The sequence below is a fragment of the Acanthochromis polyacanthus genome, chromosome 10, assembly GCF_021347895.1.
Source record: "Acanthochromis polyacanthus isolate Apoly-LR-REF ecotype Palm Island chromosome 10, KAUST_Apoly_ChrSc, whole genome shotgun sequence".
Taxonomy (NCBI): domain Eukaryota; kingdom Metazoa; phylum Chordata; class Actinopteri; family Pomacentridae; genus Acanthochromis; species Acanthochromis polyacanthus.
The window spans coordinates 2,173,778-2,188,851 of record NC_067122.1 but is presented as its reverse complement, the minus strand read 5'-3'; the positions used below and the strand labels follow the sequence as shown (position 1 = coordinate 2,188,851).

The window sequence follows — 15,074 nt, the reverse complement described above, 5'->3', positions numbered from 1 at the left end:
GTCGGACTGGGGACACACTTACAAATCGACAAATCTAATTTCTACAGTTCTACGGTTTAATTTAGCAGCTTTTATCCAAACTACATCTGAGAGGAGATGGAACAGAAAGGTTCTAGTGAGGAGGAAACAATCTGGAGAAGATAAAACATTTTTCTGAGGTTTGGGGACATTTATTCTTTCTGCATCATATTTCTGACAGCGAACAACAAACTGCTGTCTGCTGTGTTCTAGTATGTTTCAGTATGTTCTGTTATGTTCTATTATGTTTTGCTTCATTATGTTCTCTTCTATTATGTTCTGTTCTGTTCTATTATGTTCTATTATGTTCTGTGCTATTATATTCTGTCTTATTATGTTCTGTTCTGTTCTGTTCTGTTCTGTGGTTCCGGTTTTGGGTTTAGACTATATGGTTCTGGTTCTGGGTTTAGATTATGTGGTTCTGGTTCTCTGTGATTCTGGTTCTGTATTTAGATTCTCTGGTTCTAGGTTCAAACTGTGTGGTTCTGGTTCTATATTGAGACTGTGTGGTTCTGGTTCTGTATTGAAACTGCGTGGTTCTGGTTCTGGGTTCAGACAGTGTGGTTCTGGGCTCAGACTGTGTGGTTCTGGTTCTGGTTGTCAGACTGTCCGGACACTCAGAGGTTAAGCTGCAGCAGAAGGTTCGGTTCGTAAAGCCCATCCTCCATCCTCCACCTTCCTGCCTCCTCAGCAGCTTCCTCCTGCAGGTCGTCGGTCGCATCATGGAGCAGCATCCCGGCAGCAGCACCGGAGGACCGGCTGTGTCCCGCCCGGATCTACGGTGAGTCCCCCTGGTTCTGTGTGGCTCTGCGTGGTTCTGTGCGGTTCTGTTCTGCCGTGTGTCGGACCGTCGCTGTGGCCGTCCCGCCCGGTCAGAGTTTAACCTTCAGGCGTCAGAGCCGCCTCCTGCGGGCCGGTGGAGCTGAAGGTGTGGTCGGAGGTTCCGATCCAGATGCTGCAGTGAATCAGCAGCTGATGGGAGAACACAGGAAAGCTGCGTTAAAGCGACCCGCCGAATTCCGTTCATAATGTTCGCACTTTAGAGCTTTCTGTGTTTCCGGGAGAGAAACGTCAGGAAAGAAACTCAGCGAAGGTCGTTCGTGGAATGGACCGAGTTAGATGGAAAATTCGGCTTCGGTTTTTATCACCTCAGTGTAAAATCTGCTTCAGAAACATGTTGGACATGCAGATGGCAGGATTACTGGTTCAGATCCAAGTGAATTCTGGAGCAGAACTGTCAGAACAGCGAGGTTAGAGATGAACAGTCAGAAGAACAGAGATGAACAGTCTGAACATGGAGATGAGAGATGGACAGTCTTAAGATGGAGAGTAAAGAATGAATTTCACTGAATTTCCCTTCTGGGATGAATAAAGTGATTCTATTCTATTCTATTCTATTCTATTCTATTCTATTCTATTCTATTCTAAAGATGTTTGTAGGACAACCGTGAAGCTGCCAGCGGAGAAAGATCAGAAGTTTACATGTCTGTGAGATCAGATGGAAGAAGCTCCAGGTTCCCACCAGTCAGCAGCTGGTTTGGGGTCTGTGAAGCTGGTTTAACTGGTTATAATGGGAAGTAATGCACAGATAGGAAGCTAATTACCAGCATAGTCATGAACGGCTCCTTTAATGAGTTCTGGACCAGATGTGGACCCTTTCTGGTCTGGAATGTGGAGGAGAGTCTGCTGGGAGATTCCCAGAGTTCCCACAGGAAGTCCTCAGATATTTATGGATTTATGGGATGGAAGAGCTGATGCAGTTCAGAAGAAGTCTCGTTTTAGCAGAATCAGTTCCTGAAGACTTTTTATTGGTGAAAAAGGTGTGATCATCAGCCTGTCATAAGACAAGACAAGACAAGACAAGGACATGGGAAGAGTTTGTGTTGAACAGTGAGAATAGGAAGCTGGCAGCTGTAGAGGTCACAGTCTGGAGCTGAAACTGAACTCTTGGAAAAGGTTTTCTCAGTCTTTTTAATAGGAACAGAGATGGGGAGAGTGTCAGTTTATTGATTATTGACCTCCAAGTCTCTGAAGAACGCCCTAATAAGTTAGTCTCTGATTTGGTGGATTCAGTCTGTGAGTTTCAGAATAAATGGAGGCAAAATGCAGGAATTTTGGACTTTATAAGGCAACAAATAAGCAGCCAAAGACTGTAAATAACAGTCTGAAGGGTTTCGAACCATCAGAAGGTATAGCTGGACTACCTGAGCAGGTAATGAAGAGTCAGACGGACCCGAGGATTCGTATTTCTGATGGTGAAAATGTAATAAATATTCAGCTTCATCATCAACCTGATGTCTCCTTTAACAAGTTGTCTGAAAAGAATAAACACAAAGAAGAAGTGATTGAAAAACTACAGTTTCTCCTCTTCATGTGCTCTACAACTCTTTTATCCAACGGGAGTCACCAAGTGTTACCATGGAAACGTACAGACGGGTGACAAATTACAGGAAAAACCTGAATAAATATAAATGTAAATGTGGAGAAAGAGTAGAGGCTGGAGGTGTCTAACAGCTTCATTTTTAACTGACTGATTTAAAAGCTGACCGGCTGGTTCAGGGTTTCTATGAAGTTGTGAAAAAGAAAAAGACTGAAGTGATTTTGAAAGAGGGTTTGGATGGCAGGAGCTTCAGTCACCACCATGGATTCAGTTTAGAAAGAAACATTTAAAATGCAGTTTAGTTTATTTAGTTTACATTACATTTACTGACTCTATTCTTCCTGCTTAGAGTGAAATTTAAGGATAAAACATGAATATCAGAGCCGTACAGGTATACAGAAGGTAAATCACAGAAGAGTTACCTCGTTACAGAGAAGAGTTGAGCGTTCAAAATAAGACTTTAGTTTCTGCTGATCACATCCAGACCTGATTATACGTTTTCCAGTGATGGTCAGCAGCTTCCTGTTTCCTGTAGATCAGTAGTTCTCAGCTGCTCTAGCCTTCAGACCCTCCATCACCCCTCAGAGAACGGCCACGACACAAATCTAAGAATCATTTTCAACTTCTCCAAGTTCTTGAATGTAGAGATGGTTCAGTTAGGAGCTGAGGTGGTTGATCAGAGTTAATGAAGAACCAGGAGGAGCAGAGAGAGGCGCTAGAGGGAACTGTTCCCTTCTCTGCTGCATTTTATTCAAACCAAAAGACTTCACTTCAGTAACTTCAGGATTTTGAAACAGACTCAACTATGTTTTTATGAACAAACACTAAAAATAAATCCTCACTTCCTGAGTCTGTGACATCTAACATCATGAAATAAAACTTCAGTGTCAGTTTTTCTCCTCTGCTTTGGTTGACTTTAACCAGTTCCAGTGAGGGTCAGAGAACCACAGACTGGAGAGTTTTAACCTTCAGACCGTCCACCTGATAAATGATGTGACTCATACCAGCTGTAGTACATCACCGTGATGTCATCTGTGATGTCAGGCTTCCTCCAACAGCTCTCTGTCCTTCAGAGTCTCTGCTCTTCTTCATTATTTAATGAGCAGCAAACAGGAAGTTCATGCTGTCGATGCTGAGTCATCTCTGGCCTGCAGCTTATTGCAGCCTCCTGCAGCTTATTGCAGCCTCCTGCAGCTTATAGCAGACTCCTGTAGCCTCCTGCAGCTTATAGCAGACTCCTGCAGCTTATAGCAGACTCCTGTAGCCTCCTGTAGCTTATTGCAGCTTATTGCAGACTCCTGCAGTCTCCTGCAGCTTCCTGCTAGCCTAGCCGTGCTAGACCCAGGTCTGAAGATGCAAGGGTCTAGGAACTCTCGACAGGGAGGGAGGCGGGCTAAAAGGTTGTCTTTCAAATCATTCTGCAGCAGTTGGGTAGGTACACAACCAATCAGCGCAACGAATAGGCTGACGTAGTTCCTAGAGCGCCAGAAATCAGAGGATGCGGGAGTTTGGTGAAGCCAATGACGTACATATATGTATGTACGTCATTGGGTGAAGCCTTATTTATACAGTCAATGGGTGAAGCTCAAGTATATTACAGACATGTTAACAGAAAGATTATTCAGAGTCGGTGCTAATGGAGCTCAACGACTGTTGTCGTTTTTGTTGCTGACCCTGGCAGAGAATTAAATTCGTTGCCGTGGGTTGTCTAGCACGGCTAGGCTAGTTGTTTCCGGTTGTTTCTGTCAGAATCGTCGCGCCTCTGTCGTCACTTAGTTACGCCCGCCTTCTGACTCTACACTTCATGGTGATTCGTCGGCCAGTTTTAGGAGCATTCAACCTCGAGGCTTACCGAGGGTGACTAGACCCACCCTGGCAGAGAATTAGATTTGTTGCCGTGGGTTGTCTAGCGCGGCTAGGCTAGCTTCCTGCAACATCACTGGCTTCCTCCTATCTGCTCTCTGCTGTAACTGGATGTCAGATTCTCCAAGTCTCTGGTAGTTTTGGAACCAAAGATTCCTCTGAGATGAAGTGATTTAATTTACATGAACATCGTTTAAAGTCAGTTTTTCAGCCCAAAGTTACGATTTTCCTCCAACTGTTGACGTGAATCCAGAGCCTCCAGTTAAAGCAGCGGCTGGAAGTAAACATTTGAGAGGTTAGAACAAGTTCAGAGCAGCTGAAGGTCCGGTAAATACATTTCCATCCTGAACTTTTCCGCTGCAATAACTCAGTGTCAGAGTTCTGCAGACTCCCCCGCTGCTGGAATGGTACGGTCCAACCACAGAAACAGGTTTAAACATAAATTCATTGAAATATAAACGATGAATTACTGAGTAAATATGCAAAAAATGTTTATTTTTAAACTGACAGAAAGGTCGGATTTTTAGAACCAAAATTCAGAAACATCTTTAGAGAACGGAACAAACTTATTTACAAGCTGGAGAAAAATTGCAATTCAGTAGAGTAGAGATATTCAGCTAGAATTCAAAGAGGTCCAGTCAGAGAAACTACATTAAAGCCTAAATGTCAAAAAATGTAAACGATTGAACACTTTTCCATTTTTTCTGTCTTGTATCACTCCCTTTATGTCCTCTGCTGTTTAATGGAGAACTGATCTGTCAGTATTCTGAATCATGGTCTGAACAGTGTCAGAGCCATTCTCAAACACATCTGGAGCTCATTGGTGAGTCTGGAACCATGTTTAGTTTAGATTATGTTCATAGTTGAGAAGCTGGCTTACAGCTGTATGCTGAGCTGAACATAGCCAACATGTTCAGGGCGACTTTCCTCTCGGTGTCACATTATTTGTCTATCTTATCTGTCCTCCTCTCGTCTGTCCCTCGCCTCTCAACTGTTTTCTGAATGCTGAGCTTCAATATTTAGTGCCTGCAGTGCAGAGAAGCGTCACATGGGATGGCTGAACTCGTACCTGATTGGTCTGTGTGTTTCCTGAGCTGATAACCAACGCCATATACACTAGAAAAGCTGCGCCAGTAAAACAGATTAATTACTGATAATAATTTACTGATTACCGATACAAAGCGACAAAAACAAGACATAAAATGGCAAAAACAGGACAGAAAATGGCAAAAACAGGACAGAAAATGACTGAAATGAACATTTTTACATGTTTTTTCCACCAAAAAATGTTTAAAAATTTCCCAGAAATGTAGAAAATGTGGACATCAGAAGTTTCACTGTGAATTTATTTATTTTTTTCACATTTTCAAACTTTAAAACGGGTCAACCTGAGGGTTAAGGTGCTTAGGGGGCTAATAGCTTTATAGATTTATTAAAATGTGCTTATTTAAACTCACGCAGATGTTAGGAGCTGCTGAAGGTGTTTAGAGGCGATACGAGTTTATCAGAGAAGCAGACAGCTGATATAACTGTGTGTGTGTGTGTGTGTGTGTGTGTGTGTGTGCGTGTGTGTGTCCTGATAAGGCAGCTGGAGGAGGGCTCTGATCAGCTGTTAATGTGAACCCTGAAGCTTTTTTCACGTTTATTTTTCCGTTAAGTGACATAAATGTATATTTATAGGTGTGTGTGTGTGTGTGTGTGTGTGTGTGTGTGTGTGTGCGTGTGTGTGTGTGCGTGTGTGTGTGCGTGTGTGTGTGTGTGTGTCCTGATAAGGCAGCTGGAGGAGGGCTCTGATCAGCTGTTAATGTGAACCCTGAAGCTTTTTTCACGTTTATTTTTCCGTTAAGTGACATAAATGTATAATTATAGGTGTGTGTGTGTGTGTGTGTGTGTGTGTGTGTTCATGTGTTTCAGAGCAGCGTCTAAATACTGCAGTGTTTATATTTCGAGTCCAGCTGTCCTCGCTGAGCCTCTGTGTTCGTCTGGAGATGATACAGAAGGTGTGGCCTTGACGTTCTCGCTCTTTATCCTCCATCTCAACAGTTTTTCTGTCTGTTTGCTTCCAGGCTGCAGAGATCATGCCGACGTCCAGCCGCTGACAGGCAGGAAACCGGTAAAAAAAAATCAGATTTATTTGTGGGCAAACATGCCAAAAACTGTCTTTGAATGTAGATTTTCCATAAAATACTGCAGGAGTGTGGAGGAAGTGAAAGAGTTTTACAGGAATATGAGTGTTCAGGAAGGTAACTGAGAAGCTTTAGAAGTCGTGTTTTATTTGAGGATCATTCCAGAACTGGAGTACAATTGAATTATCAGCCTTGTCTTTTCCAGTTTTCTGCTCCATATTGATCAATAATAGGTATTGATTGGTCCAGTTCTGGGATGAGCCTTAAAATAACTTCATACATGCAGAAAAACGGCTCCAAACCCAGAGAAGATGTGAAGGATTCATTCTTCTTCCCGTTTCTGTGTTTTCCAGATGTTTGAAGAGGATTTGAATCGAGGCCGGTATGCTGTTTTGCCTCTAAACCACGTCTCAGTTTATTCAAACAGGACTTTGGTTATTGTTCTTATAAGTAATAATGATTCCTGTCAGCACCACTTCCATCCAGATATGTTTCTGTTCTCTTTTCTGAACCGTTGTTCTGCAGGTTGAACCATGATTGAGCTGGAGGCTTCCGCTTCGGCTTCGACTCCGGGGGAACATCCTCCGCCATACATGATCTTCCTGGTGGTCTTCCTCTTCTTCCTCACTGGACTGCTGGGTTTCCTGATTTGCCACCTGCTGAAGAAGAAGGGATACCGCTGCCGGACCGGAGACATGGACGAAGACGAGGAGGAGGAGAAGAAGCTGGGAGGAGACGCAGACGGTGAGCGATCAAATCATCAACAGTTTAGATCACAGCGGAGTTTAAGAGTGACTAAATGACAAAAAAAGACACAAAATGACAAAAAGAAAGATGCAAAATAACAAAAATGAGACAGAAAACAACAAAAATGAGACACAAAGCGACAAAAACGAGACACAAAGCCACAGAAATGAGACACAAAATGTCAAAAACCAGACATAAAACGACAAAAACGAGACACAAAATGACAAAAAGAAAGACAAAATGACAAAAACGAGACACAAAATGACAAAAGAAAGACAAAACAACAAAAATGAGACACAAAATGACAAAAACCAGACATAAAACGACAAAAACGAGACACAAAATGACACAAAAGAACAGAAATGAGACACAAAATGACAAAAATGAGATACAAAAAATCCAACATAAACCTATTTAAAATAAAGTACTTTTAAATAAACTAATTTAATATAAACTAATTTAAAATCAACTAATTTAACATTAACTACTTTAACATAAACTAATTTAAAATAAACTAATGCAACATAATAATTTAAAATAAGCTACTTTAAACTAATCAACATGAACTACTTTAACATAAACTAATTTAATATAAGCTAATTTAAAATCAACTAATTTAACATGAACTACTTTAACATAAACTAATTTAGCATAAAACTAATTCAACATAAACTAATTTCATATAAACTAATCCAACATTCTCATAAATCTGCATTCAGAACTGAACTCAGTAGAAACTCTGTAAATAATAATGACTTTTCTAATATTACTTCAACAGTTACTTCTTCTTCTATGTTTTATTTCTGAGCAGTGAATCCTTTATTGGGAACCTTAAAATGCTGTGAGAACCACTGATAAAATAAAATCTTTGGCTCTTTTGAGGCGTTTCTGGAGTTAAAGTTCTGGTTTTACCGTTTGGTTGTTTGTTTCAGATGAAGATGAGGAGAACCAGGACACCGTGGAGCAGATCCTCAAATGCATCATTGAAAATGAAGGTGATTAAATAATTCGTCGTTAATGTTTTAGTGGTTTCATTTAGTCCATTTATTCAGACCAGGTTTGTGTTTTACTGGTTCTGTGGCGTCTTCATGTTCTATCTTTTCTGATTGAAACTTCTTCATTTAACATTCAACTTTCCTCCTTTTGACCATTTTAAAATTTGTACGTGATTCCATCTGTAGGCGGATTAAACAGTGCAGGTTAATATGCATCAAAACAGTTATTTTTTCATCTAATGAGGGATGTTTCTGTCGCCTCCAGCCAACATGGAAGCCTTCAATGAGCTGCTGGGAAACAACAAAGTGTGCGTTCGTCATGACCCCCGGTGAGCCGATCAATAATCAATAACATGAACTATCTCATAACAGTCCGGTCATCCTGTAGAACTACCTGTACAATGTTTGTTCTCCATCATTCTGCTGCTTCAGTTGATAAAAAGTTATTAGACCAGACAGAACCCAGAAAACAGAGAAGTTTCTGGCATCCAACCAGCTTTGTTTAGTTTCAAACCAAAGGAAACCAAAACACTAAAACCTTATTAGATCAGATAGAACCCAGAGAACAGAGAAGCTTCAAACATCTAACCTCATTTAGTCTCAAAGCGACCAAACACCAAGTAAAAACCAAAAAAATGCTAAGGGAGGGACTTTTGTGGAGGTTTGTGAGGTTCTGGAATAAACAGTAATAGAATAGTTGTGTTGGAAATTGCTGGTAACACAATCAACTCTGTAATAAAATGCAGGTATGGACACCTGTATTTTACTGTAGAGTTGACTATTTTCCCAGCATAATGCAGGCTTTCAGACCTGAGCATTCAGATCAAACAGAACTAATCTGATCGACTGCAGCTTCACCTCACCGCCTACGAAACTTAAATGATCTCAGAGTCTATTTTTGCCAGTTTTATTGTATTAATGTGAACGGTTCATAGTTTCTGACTCATTTAAAAACCTGCTGTTGATGTCCAGGTTGCGTAAGGAGTCCATCGGTGGCGTTCCTCCCCATCACCACACCGTCCACTCAGGCACCGACCACAACTCCTGCCACCTTTGTGCTCAGGTTCGATCCAAAAAGGGTCGCAGACAGAGCAGAACCCCTCGGTCCAAGCAGCGACCCGGAGAGCAGACTGTCTTCTCTGTTGGAAGGTAACAGAAGCACTAAATCGTTGGTGAACAGGGACCAGTTTGAGCCGATGTATAACCAACGTGTCGTTCCCCTCAGGTTCCGGGTGACCCACACCGATAAGAAGCCTCACGGAGGCATCAACCCGTTGGCCGTCTCAGGAGACCAGCTGGACCAATCACAAGACAGCGACGAGAGGAAAGAGGGCGGGTACAACCTGAGGAGCATGTTCAAAGAAGTCCGGCCGCCTCCAGAAGGAGCCAATGGGGTCGCTGCAAATGTGGGGAAACGAAGGAAGAGCGTGACCATATTTGGGCTGAGGCGGGGGAGCGACCCGGTAGCCGTCAGAGGAGGGGAGGGGCCCGGTAGGGAGGCACCAGGAGTTAGATTTGCTCTTCAGCAGCAGCAGCCGGTGGTGCAGGAAGAACCGGTGCAGGCGGAGAACGTTAAAACTGATCAGGAACCAAACACAAAACCCGCTTCTGAAAGTGAGCTGAAAGATTCTGTGAATTCTCCCTCATCTAAAAGTCACAAACTCTCCCAGAACTCTGGTCCTGAGGGAGCTGCTAACCTGGGCTCCAGTCCTGAAGCTCCAGCAGCCACTGCTCCAGGTTCTCTTCCTATAGCAACTGTGAAGAGACCTGAGGATGATCCTGGACCCCTGCAGACCTCCACACCCATCGCACCCATGCCTGCATCAGCTCCAGGCTTCATCCCTGTGGTACCCACCAACCAGCCTGAACCCAGTTCTCCTGCAGGGTTCTCAGTCACCCAAACTCCTCCTGACCCGAGCTCCAGTCCAGATCTACAAAAGGGGTTTGGTGCTTCCTTAGCATTAATAAGCTTAGGTTCATCCCCTCCATCTTCCTTTCCAATCAAGACCCCATCTTCAGCCTCTCTGTTGAGAACTCCTACCTCACCGCTTGCAGGGACACCGAGTCCAACCCTGAATCTGAGGAATAAACCATCAGAACCTGCAGAAACTGTCTCCTCTCCAGCACTTACACCAAGTCCCAAGCTCCTGATCAGCAGATCGCCTCTTTCATCGTCATCCTTTGGACAAAGTTCTAGTCCTCTGCAGGCCAGTTCTCCAACCCCGGCTCTGACTGACCCCAGACCAGCATCTATACTAACCTCTCCTTCTACTCCAGCTGACCAGAACTTCCCAAGTTCGCCTCATCTCACTGGGAAGTCAGGAAGTGTGACATCTGTAACTTCTATGACTAAAGGGGATGTGGTTTCAGGTTCATCATCGTCAAAGGATCTAGACTTTGAAGGAACCAAAACCGCAAAGACCGAAGAAAAGACGGAAATGAAACAAGCTGGAATTCTCAAAACATCTAAGCTTTCACCAGCTGCATCAGAAGAATCTAAAATTTCTTCATCCGATCAGCTTTTTAAAGACAGACTGGGCAGTTTGACTTTGTCCCCCTCCTCACCACAAGGGGGCAGAAGGAGTAGCGTGACCATAGTTAAAGCCAGCCCTGACAGCAGGAGAGAGTTCTCTGTTGTCACCACCATTGAGGAAGAAGAATCCTCAGTGAAAGAACAGACGGGACTAACTTCTGAACAGGGAGGAGAAGTTTCTGAACAACCTGAAAGCAGAGAAAGTTCTGGAGCAGAAGTTAAACAAGCGCTGGGTCAGGAGAAGGATGACATGATGGAGATGGAGGACATTAGAGACTGCAAGGTGATGCAGGTGGAAGAAGAACTGGAGAAGATGGAGCTGCAACAGGACTGAAGGTTGAAATATTCAGATTCAAGACGAGATGATCCAAAGAAAGAAGAGCGATGCCTCAGTGGACGATAAAAACAGCGCTAGCAAAATAAAACAACATGACCAGACCTTTAATCATCGATGGACCGACTGATTTATAGCCTCTGGAATATTTTAAACATCACAGATCAGCGTTTAGTTGTTGGATTTTCAGCCCTGCAGCGTCGGTCGGTCCACTTTGGTGCAGATAAACATCAGCTGATGGTTCTTAAAGATGAACCCATCAGACTGGCGCCATTACCTGTTTAAACTTTTAGGGAATTACCATCGATGGATCCAGGTAATATTTGGTGATACTTTGTTTCCCACCAACTGGTCCAGCTGGTCACGAATCCAACCAGATATCTGCTCACATCTGAAGGAATTATGGTAACTTTGGTGAACTTGTGCAGCTCCGTAGCGAGTCGTGCTTTCCACTGATACCTTGAAATGTCTCTGCTGGATAGATGGTACAGAGTTCACACTGACATGTTCTCCGGATAATGAGTCATTATGATGTTTCCTTCAGAGCTCCCATCAGCATCCTGTTTGAGGTCATCTCTACAACTATTGGATGGGTTGTTTTGTAATTACTGGTTCATTATATGATAACAAAGCTGTTAAATTAATGAGCTGCGAACATGATCCAACCCTCCTATAGTGTAGAAGTTCCAGCCAAAGCCATGAGGAACAGCATCTGGGAACCATGATTCCTTCTTTGACCCTGTGTGGAGCAAAGTGTTGATGACTGGTAAACCAACAGCTGTGGAGAAAACATGGACTTTCAAGTTGTTTTAAATGACACATTAATATCTGAGGATATTTTTAATACCACACAGAAGGGAATGGAAACCAGTGGCTGATCCAATTAAAGATGGTCCTCATGATTTGTAGGTTAGAACCTTATAGTGGCTCCAGGACTAATTGATCAGTCTGGTTATTAGCCAACACACAGATGATCAGTAGAAGCTTCTTTCTTCTCTTTTAAGGTGAAGGAACATAAAAAAAATATCTGCAGCTGAAGGGTTAAGAGCATATTAAGAGAATTAGATTCAGTTATGGACCTAAAGATTCCTGACATTGGTGGATTTACCTGCTTGATTAATTATTGATTTGGAAATTGATCAGTGTGTAGAGTGTTGATGGGTGGAAAGCTCTGATCACATCTATTGATTCCTCTCCAGAGTTTATCTGTTGGTTTAAACTATCTCTTTATTCCAGTTTGTTTTGTCTCCCTTCATTTTAAGTCAATATTTAGCAGCAGCTCTGGTTCTGAGGAGTTCTTTCAAAGTTTTTCCACCACAGTAGAACCTTCCGGAGGTTCTGAACAGAGGGATGAAACTTTTAGAGAATAAAGTCGGATAGATATTTAGATTTTACAGCGTAATAAAAAGTTTTAAAGCCACACCTGTCTCATAAAAGAAAGCTGACATTGCTTTCTCTAATTGGATTCATCATTACGAACCAAGATGTGATTGTTAGTGTTTCTGTAACATCCTTAAAGGCTGTCAGAGCGGAAGTTACAGAACAAGACGATTTAATTCACAACTGAACTTCACCTTCATGTCTTTGTGCTCATAAGAAAACTCACAGCTAAACCAAACTCTGCAACAACAACAGGAGTCACAGGGTTATAAATTCTATGTGAGTTTAATTTTTCCACCCTACAAAATGCTTTTCAATTTTATTCATTAAAATGACTGCTGAGACTGAGGAACAGTAATTACACAAAGGAAAGAAACAACCTCCTGAACACTAAAACCTCTGCACCAAGGAAAACTAAATGAGGTAGAAAATAGCAAAACATGTTCAGAACACTCCATGGAAGCAAGTTGGAAAATATCTCCATCATCATCCTCTGTTTTAGTTTCAGTGGTCCCAATACTTTAGGACTGGTCATAGAATCTGGATTTATTCAGACTCCAGTCCCCAGATCAGAACCCGGGTTTGTAGGATTAGTAGGGTTTCAGTTAGTAGGGTTAGTGTTGGGTTATAAGAGTTAGTAGGGTTAGCATTAGTAGGGGCAGTTGGCTTAGTAGGGTTAGGGTTAGTGTTGTGTTAGTAAGGTTACAGTTAGTAGGGTTAGCATTAGTAGGGGTAGTCGGCTTAGAAGGGTTAGCGTTGGGTTAGGTTTAGTAGAGTTAGTGTTGGGTTAGTAGGGTTAGCATTAGTAGGGGTAGTAGGGTTTGTGTTGGATTAGTAGGGTTAGTCTTAGGTTAGTAGGGTTAGCATTAATAGGGGTAGTCGGCTTAGTAGGGTCAGTGTTGGGTTAGTAGGGTTAGCATTAGTAGGGTTAGTAGAGTTAGTTTTGGGTTAGTAGAATTAGTATTAGTAGGGTTAGTAGGGTTAGGGTGAGTAGGGTTAGTGTTGGGCTAGTAAGGTTACAATTAGTAGGGTTAGTGTCGGGTTAGTAGGCATAGGGTTAGTAGAGTTAGTGTCGGGTAAATAGGGTTAATAGCGTTGGGGTTGGCATTAGGGACACAGACTGGATCAGAACTTAGTCCAGAGGTTAGCTTAGGGTCAGTGGGGTTAGAGTTTGGGACACAGACCAGAACAGAACTTAGTCCAGAAGTCTCACTTATTTCCTGATCTTTCTGGGAAACCAACCAGGACGTCTGCAGCCTTCGTCTTCCATTTACTGGTCACATATGATAATAAACATAGAATAACAGATCTGCTGTCTGAACATCATCCAGCACCACGTCTGTTCATGTTTGTTACTTTTAAACCCTTACTGACCCTATAAATGAAAGACTGAACGAAAGAATGAAAAAATGAATTGACATGTTCACCTCCACGTATTTATTTTTTTCATGTTAACCTGCTGATATGATCAACATAGTAATCTTGCAAATGACACTGATGAAAAGAAGCTCTTTGTCATTTTTTCACCATTAATGTGTTTTATGAATAATTTTAGAACCACAACTGTATAATTAAATATAATTACATTATTCAACACAGATCTATATGAAGCTCTGAGTCTTTAACGGCTGTCTGATGCTGATAGCGCATTTCTGTAGAGATTTTATCTCCAAATGTTCTCACAGCTTCGGTCTGTTTTGTAAAGATAAAGGAGCACATTAAGTAGTGAGGCTGTAAATTGAAAAAACAAAGAAACTTTAGAAGCATGTCTGCCTCAGAATTATACAAATCATTTTAGAGTCAGAGTGCAGAAGAAAATATTTGACACAAGCCAACTTATATTGGAAATTTTTTTTAAAAAAATTATGTTTTTTTGCAGAAAAGCAAAAAACTTCTTAAATACGAGCAACAGGGTTAGAAACAAATGCTGCTAATGAGATTCAGGAGCTTCTTCTGGCAAAGGTTTAGACAGTAAATACAGAAAATGTAGTCACAATCAATGAGTGGAGAGATTGTAAAGTGAAGTTTTATCAGAAAACAGCAGAAATAAAACGTTGCTGGAGCAAGAGCTAAAAATACAGCCATCAGCTGAACTCTGAAGACTTCTTCACACGACAAAGGAAGCTCTTGTATTATTACATTTGTTAAATAAACCAGTTTGATTTCAGATCCTCAGATGTGTGGTCAGATGTTTCATACCAACGTCTTCTGTTTGTGTTTCCTGTCAAGAAAAAGCTTCACAGAAAATACAGATTTTAAAAAATATAATTGAAGGTCTCATTCGGCAAGAATTTTAGCTGAACTCAAAGTTTGTTGCCTTGAAATGTTTGTGTCGGTGTGCAGCAGCATCTGGTCATCATTAACCAGGACTTTAAAGAATGAATTCATTCGTTCTTCTCTTGAATCTTCGTAAAAACGGACTCTGAAAGTCTGCAAGCCTTGATAATAAACATGTTGGTCAGCTTTCTGTTAGTTCATCCAACTGCTGCAGTCAATAAAGAGAAGTCTGACTTTAAATCAGCTGCTAATAATCAGCACTAATTGTCTGATTGGTTGAAACCTGCAGGTCGCTGAGGCTGTAAAATCTGTACAGACGATGTAAATATGCAAATGTACCATAAACCTGTTCTTATCAAATAAAAACCTTTAGTTTGCTTCAAGCCTGTGTGAGTTTGTTTGGTTCCGATGAGTTTCAGCA

At 41.8% G+C, this 15,074-nt stretch overlaps 1 protein-coding gene across 4 annotated transcripts; it reads left to right on the top strand.

Moving 5' to 3' along the window:
* Window positions 1–33: 33 nt before the first annotated feature.
* Window positions 34–15,036, top strand: rell2 (RELT like 2). 4 transcript variants are annotated; one of them, XR_007944582.1, is made up of 10 exons: window positions 34–158; window positions 623–799; window positions 6,328–6,374; window positions 6,741–6,769; window positions 6,913–7,131; window positions 8,067–8,129; window positions 8,395–8,458; window positions 9,102–9,278; window positions 9,355–13,009; window positions 13,227–15,036. XR_007944582.1 is itself a non-coding variant. In XM_051954308.1 (9 exons), the coding sequence occupies exons 5-9, from the start codon at window positions 6,921–6,923 to the stop codon at window positions 10,994–10,996; spliced, it is 2,157 nt and encodes a 718-aa protein (XP_051810268.1). In that variant the 5' UTR covers window positions 34–158; window positions 623–799; window positions 6,328–6,374; window positions 6,741–6,769; window positions 6,913–6,920; the 3' UTR covers window positions 10,997–15,036. The 4 variants fall into 4 exon arrangements, 2 of the variants coding, with proteins under 2 accessions (XP_051810268.1, XP_022057092.2); XR_007944581.1 differs by having other exon boundaries at window positions 9,355–13,162; XM_051954308.1 differs by having other exon boundaries at window positions 9,355–15,036.
* Window positions 15,037–15,074: the final 38 nt, after the last annotated feature.